This window comes from Quercus lobata, chromosome 3 (assembly GCF_001633185.2).
Source record: "Quercus lobata isolate SW786 chromosome 3, ValleyOak3.0 Primary Assembly, whole genome shotgun sequence".
NCBI classification, from domain to species: Eukaryota; Viridiplantae; Streptophyta; class Magnoliopsida; order Fagales; family Fagaceae; genus Quercus; species Quercus lobata.
Window position 1 is genome coordinate 65096515 of NC_044906.1, and position 7078 is coordinate 65103592.

Below are 7078 nucleotides of genomic sequence, written 5' to 3' on the forward strand. Positions count from 1 at the left end.
AAAATTTTTAATATTTATTGTTATTTAGAAAAAAAATTCCGGTTTAAGATATCATTTTTAGAAACATTTTATGAGTATAAAAAAATAAATAATTTATATATATATATATATATATATATTTTTTTTTTATTTCTCACAAAAATAGCATAAAAACTTTCATAAAATTTATTAACAATTATCCTAAGTTCACTTGTTACAATTAAAAATTTATGAAATGGGAAAAGAAAAAAGAGAGTAAATTATCTAGAGGGAGCTAATCTTAAGAAACTTGAGGTCATTTTTTTTATACAAAATAAAAATTCTATTTTGCCCTAATCTAAAAACTAATTCATTTATTTCACATTTAAAAGGGTTCAATATGAAAAAATAATTTGGTTTTTTGAGGTGGACACATGTCTTGCATCCCAATAAATACAGGCGGGAATGGGAGAAGTTTGAACCGGAGAAAATATACAACGAAACAGGGTATACTTCCTCTGCTTGGTTAGGTTGCACCAACATGCCATTTTTGGCAAAGTGTCTGAGCGATGTCTTTTTTTTTTTTTTCACACGGCGTGTCGGAGAAGAAGACTTAGAAGAGGGAGGAAGAAAGAGAGAGAGAGAGTTACCTTATGGCGAGAGATCTGAGCGAGAAAGGCTGCGAAAAGAGAGAAAGAGAGAGAGGGTAGTGAGTCAGCAGATGGAATTGGTGGCTATAAATTCGTGGGCAGCTATAATAGAACACTCTAGAAGCCGCGGATTTGATTCTTTTCAATTATTCTACTCTCTTTTTTTAATTATATATATATATATATATATGTGTGTGTGTGTGTGTGTGTGTGTATTTTAATGGTATCTATTTGTCAATTATGAATGAGTGGTGTAGGTTACTTTTCACAAATGAGTTGTATTAAGCAAAATTGAAAAAAAAAAAAAAAAAAAGGTTAAGATAATGATTTCCAGCTGGATGCCAACTCTTGAAAATTTGCAATTGGATTTTTCATCCAACATACCATTGGATGAAACTGGTCGATCTGCCTAATCGGCAGATTGAGCCCAATTTTGTTCTGCCAAATCAGCAGATCAAGCCCATATATTATCTTCGTGCTAGCTCAGTTTGAGAGGGTTTTTAGACTTTCCAAAACCTCTATATTTTTATTTTAAAGCTTGTTTTCCTTGTATGTTTTTAGTTTGATGTTAAATGTAGTTTATTTAAACTTTTGGTTTGTACTCTAAAAATTTTATGTACATTATTGTATTAATTTGGATGTTAGTTTACTTATTTGTACTTCTTACATAATTTAAATTCTAAACATAAACGTATTTTATGTGTAAAAATATTAAATAATATACTTAAATATAAAATTTAATTAATTATTTAATTATTGTACCAACGTGGTAGTGTATTTTTTTTTTTTTTTTTCAAAAATTGTCATACCCCGTATTTGTACCTTTATCTTAATCCGTGTCCGTGTCGGTGTAACTCAGCTGCTTTAACGTAGAAAAGGGGAAAATAGTTCACACTTTAACGTAGAAAAGGATAAAATAGTGCAAAAGTTGTCTTTCTCCGCGTTTTCTCCTCAGTCTTCCTTATTGTCTTTCTTGATCAAAACCCATTTTTCTCTCACTTAATTTTCAGTAATCTCCACCTAGTTAGTGGCAAACAAAACTAGCTTCACGTGGAGAGACTTCCGGGTCATTCACTTTTTTTTTTTTTGGCTTCATTTTTCCTTTTCTTCCGAGGATTTATGTTAATCCATGATGTGTTGTTGCTAAGAATAGCAAGAAAATATTGTGTCTTGTAAGAGAGAGAGAGAAAATATCCTATGGGCAACTGCCTAGATTCTTCAGCTAAAGTAGATACAGCTCAAAGCTCTCATGCTACTTCTGGTAACTAATAATCAATTCTATTTTGGTAGTAGTTAATGCTTTGGCCTGAATTTTCTATTAAAGATTGGTTTATTTTATTTTTCTTTATGTGCAAGTTTTTTTTGGTGAGGTGGGTTTTGAAGTTATAATATCTGTCTGCTTTACTTTGATAATTTGTCATTCTAATGGTGGTCATTTTTTGGGTGTTTCTGCATTGCTGTTCTTGTTCAACGATTATAGTTTAGGCTTAAATGTACATAGTATCCCACTCTTTCTTTTGGGGGTTCGAATCTTTATGTAAGTCTTATTTTTGGGGGTAGGAACTGGTTGACCAGAGATGTATCTAATATTTCATTATTGGTTTACCTTGCGAGTGATTTTCATAACTTAGCTGTTTGAAGGATCTAATTTAGCTGTATGCTTTAAGACTTTCTAAAGTTGGTTTTTTGCTTTGGATTTCAAAATCATTTTTAAGAAGATTTTCATATTTATTGCACAATTGGTTGGCACTTGTTATATATTACTATATATTAGCCCAATAACTAGCCCAATAACCTAGGCCCAAGCCCAAGCCCAATCCTTAGATATATATCTCTAACACCACTGAGCAGTGAGCATGTGAATTTGAGTCTTCACATCAAATGTTCCAAAATGAAAATATGGTGATTTTATGTACAGAAACCAGGATGGAATTTTATTATTTAAAAGAAACATAGGATCCATAAAAACATAGTCACACTCTATGATTTCCTAAGCAATGGAAAAAGTGGCGGATGAAAGGTTTACTTAAGATAATTGATAGTTTACATTTACCAGTACTTACTCCTGGAAATGAACAAAGGACAATATGAGATAAGAGCATAATGCATTTTGTAGTAAGATCAAAAGATGTTTCTAGCATATATAGTGAAGTTTGAACTAAAATATAGCTACTTAAGGAATAGTCCAAAATAGGTATAAGATTGAGATTAATTAGCTCTTGAGTTGAAGTAGCAACTGCCTGCATATGTTGTTTGTGCTATAATGAACTCTTTCTTCCCTTACCAGGATCAGGAGTCCCAAAATTTTCAATCAGAACCGACCGTTCATCAGCTCCTTCCAGTCGGGCCATTCAATCTTTCAGTGACAAGAGCAATGCTTCAAGTGAAATATTATCATCTCCAAATCTGAAAGCCTTAACTTTCAATGAGCTAAAGAACAGCACCAGAAATTTCTGTCCGGACAGTTTTCTTGGTGAGGGAGGATTTGGTTATGTTTTCAAAGGATGGATTGATGAATACAATTTTTCAGCTACAAAGCCAGGATCAGGAATGGCTGTTGCTGTCAAAAAGCTTAAATCTGAGCGTTTCCAAGGCCACAAGAAGTGGTTGGTAGGTCTCTTCTTATTGTTTTCATCTTTTTTTAGAGGGGGTGGGTTGTTGGGGGGTTTATACTCCTCTATGCAATCTTATTATTCATGGCGTAATTACTGATATTATCTCAAATTCTAGACTGAAGTTAATTACTTTGGCCAACTTCATCATCCAAATCTGGTTAAGCTAATTGGGTACTGTCTCGAGGGAGAGAACCGGCTTTTGGTCTACCAGTTCATGCCTAAAGGGAGTTTAGAGAATCATCTATTTAAAAGTAAGTATGTCCTACTTATGTTTATACTTAATTCCTGGATTCTTATGCTCATTCATAATAATGAGACATGAGGTTTTTGATCTTTTTGTTTCCGTAGAGAAAAAAAGAAAAAAGAAAGTCTGTTTAGTTGTTTATGGTGCCTAATTCAGATGTTTGTTCCTCTAAACAAAGTAGCAGAAAATGCTTAATCTCAAATTTCTTCCTAGTTTTCACGACATCCAAACAGAGTATTAGCATATGTCAATGACGTCTGTTAAGTCAGCCAACATAGAAATTCTGTCATCTTTTATTTTGGAATAGATTACCCTATTAAGTTATTATTCGCTAAGCTCGATATTCTTGATCACTACCAGGGAAACTTGAAAGATCATGTTAGATATATTATGGCACAAGTGCGGCAAATTAATTGTAAGCCATGTACTTTTAGAATAAGCATATTAATCTTAGGTCAATCTATGGGAGGTTAGAATTACTCAAGTATTTTTTACTCTTTAATATATAAACCCTACATAAGGCAGAACCAGAATTTTAGTTCAAGGGGGCAAAATTAATTTGAAATTATTAATAAATATTTATACCAAAATAAATAGACATTTGTAAAAAAGTAAAAATTTACTAACCCAACTATTGTGAAAATTATTGTGTTTCTTACCATTTAAATAAATTAAATAAAAAAAAATTAAAATTAAAAGGCAAAAGTGTTATGAGTTTGTGACAGTATATTAGTAAGAAAGTGAAAAGATGGGGACAAGTTAAAACTAAAAGTTCTTTTGACTTGTTAACTTTGCTGTGTCCAGATAAAAAAAAAAAAAAAAAAAAAAAAAAATCAAAAGACTTTGACATGTCAAGGAACTCCTTGCCCTCTTTGTTATAGTGTCATTTTTTTTTTTTTTTTTTTTTTTGAGGAAGATTGTGTCAATTTTTTGATCCTTTTACTAAGTATTATTTTTTTTTTTCCTATGTTAATGAATCAGGGGGCAAACTTTTCTCATATGCCTATAGCTAAGAAAGTTTCAGAGGAGTCAAGGGAGGTAGTTGCCCCCTCTCGACCCCCTGGCTCTGCCCTTGCCTACATTAGGTTTATTATAACATAAGTGTTTAATACAATATGTAACCATTAAGGGCTTTCACATTGTAGACATAAGCTGTTAAGCCAAACTAAGTAAACTTTTGTGTGTGCTCTCTCTTTCATACTTCCGTTCATTATCCGATCATTACACATAACCACACAACAACTTTCACATGGTATCAGAGCCAAAATTTGTTATTTCATTTTGTTTGATGTGAAATTATAAATTCAAATTTCTTGCAGTTTTAAATATTTTTCTTTCCTAACTGTGTCTTGACACACTCAAGCCGCCACTCTAGCAATATAATATAACTCTCAGTTTGGCTCTCAAATGTAATGTTAGGATATTATGGAAGTTCTTGGCATGGCTATGAGAATCGTTTGCGATCCTTGATGCTATGTTGTGTTCCACAGGAGAGCCACAACCACTTTCCTGGGAAATAAGGATCAAAGTGGCCACCGGTGCAGCTAGAGGGCTCTGTTTTCTTCATGAGGCCAAATCACCAGTCATATATCGTGACTTCAAGGCTTCTAACATCTTATTAGATGCGGTATGCTAAATTAAGAGGACACTAGTGCTCCATTAAATTACAGATTATCTCAAAAGTTTAAACAGTTAGAAAATGATGAATTCAATATTTTAACTATAATTTTAACACTACCCCTCATGTGGGCTCAAACTCTAAGTGCTCTTACCTTGATATCATGTTAACTTACTAATTATCTTAAGAGTTTAAGCTGTTAGAAAATGATGAATTTAGTCACTTAACCATAATTCTAACATGTTTCTATGTAGTATGCACTGGACCCGTTGAAATGTTGATACATGTCAAATATTTGTTATATGTCGACATGCCAATAGTGCATGGGACCAATCCTTGCCCATTTCTTTGGAAGTTGTTTGTGTCAACATTATATATTTAAAATAATGAGAGATGTTACGTTCACAACATTTTCACAATAAATTATAGGTGTTTAGTTGTTATCGATTCTAATTTGAACCTATCACTGAAGTTACTTTTCTACCCCACTAACAACAACCCATAATAACCTGTCACATAAAATTTGTTATGAAAATATTGTGGACATAACATCTCTTTTAAAATAATTGGGGATTGTGGATGCAGGAATTCAATGCTAAGCTTGCTGATTATGGGCTGGCAAAGGCGGGTCCTACTGGGGATAGGACTCACGTATCTACTCAAGTCTCGGGCACTCATGGCTATGCTGCACCTGAATATGTTACTAAAGGTTCGTAAAATATCCATGTTAAGCACTATTAGTACTATTAAAAAATGATCATTGGATTGGATATATATTGTTTTAGGAGTAAATTGATTTTTTTTTAAAATTTTGTTTAGAAGGGAAAAGAGAAACAAAATTCAACGCTTGAAGTTGCATTGTAGAAATGTAATGTCCAAATCTAATAGTTGTAATTACTTAGCACAAAGAATATGAAGTGGAAACTATTAGTTTTTTGTCACTATTTTACTTTCAGCCCTTTGTTGAAGTAGAAGAATAGTCTGTGGATAAAAGAGAGAAAAATAATGTCTGAGTTATCAAGTAAAAGTGTTCAGTTCAAGTAGAATGTTGCTAATGCAACTCTCTATTGGATGGAAATATGAACTCATTCTGTTTATTTATAGAGGATTTGCTTAGGACAACTTATTTAATTGAAACTGAAATTTTTTTGACTGAAAATACTGTAGATAAAGGTAAAAGTTAATTAAAAAAAGTACAATGTAACCTATAAATAATATCAAAAAGTACAGTAAAACCCATGAATAGTAGCAAAAATAAATTAAATAGTAAAATAAGTTAACTTTAAACTCACTTCCCAAATGCAACCTTAATAGTTTTGGGGTTTTCTTTATTATACAGGTCGGCTGACAGCAAAAAGTGATGTCTACAGTTTTGGGGTTGTGTTGCTAGAACTATTATCTGGACGACGTGTAGTTGATAGGACAAAAGTTGATACTCAGCAGATTTTGGTAGACTGGGCAATACCATATTTGCGTGACAAAAGATGTTTGTTTCGGATTATGGACACAAAGTTGGAGGGCCAATATCCCCAAAAAGGAGCCTATACGGTCGCCACCCTTGCCTTGAAGTGCCTAAGCGCTGAAGCTAAATTCAGACCTAAAATGGCAGAGGTATTAACAACCCTAGAACAGCTTGTAAACCCCAAAAAGACTCGCTTTGTTATTTGAACTTGAAATATAGAATTCAATATTTAAAAGAATTTAAAAATTATACATTGAAATTTTGAAGAATTTAACCCTTTTTAACCCAAAAAAAAAAAAAAACTCTCAATTCTGTCTAGGAACAGCTTATTTAGTTGAAACTGAAACTTTCTTGAAAGTACTATAGATAAAGCTAAAAGGTAGTTAGAATAGTATAGTAAGACTCTTAAATAGTTCCAAAAAGTGTCATGAGACCTATGAATAATAGCAAAAATAAGCTGAATAGTAAAAAAACTGACTTTTTAAGCCAATGCCAAATGCATACTTCATATTACAGACTCGTTTGGTAAGA

General features: G+C 32.4%; 1 protein-coding gene across 3 annotated transcripts; it reads left to right on the forward strand.

Annotated features, from left to right (window-relative positions):
• Nucleotides 1-1504: 1504 nt before the first annotated feature.
• LOC115982868 (probable serine/threonine-protein kinase PBL3) lies at nucleotides 1505-6809 on the forward strand. Of its 3 annotated transcripts, XM_031105602.1 has the most exons (7): nucleotides 1505-1869; nucleotides 2896-3218; nucleotides 3339-3474; nucleotides 4958-5094; nucleotides 5671-5794; nucleotides 5905-5953; nucleotides 6042-6185. In XM_031105602.1, the coding sequence occupies exons 1-6, from the start codon at nucleotides 1806-1808 to the stop codon at nucleotides 5934-5936; spliced, it is 816 nt and encodes a 271-aa protein (XP_030961462.1). In that variant the 5' UTR covers nucleotides 1505-1805; the 3' UTR covers nucleotides 5937-5953; nucleotides 6042-6185. The 3 variants fall into 3 exon arrangements, with proteins under 3 accessions (XP_030961462.1, XP_030961459.1, XP_030961461.1); XM_031105599.1 differs by lacking the exons at nucleotides 5905-5953; nucleotides 6042-6185 and adding an exon at nucleotides 6425-6809; XM_031105601.1 differs by having other exon boundaries at nucleotides 5905-6186.
• The last annotated feature ends 269 nt before the right edge of the window (nucleotides 6810-7078 follow it).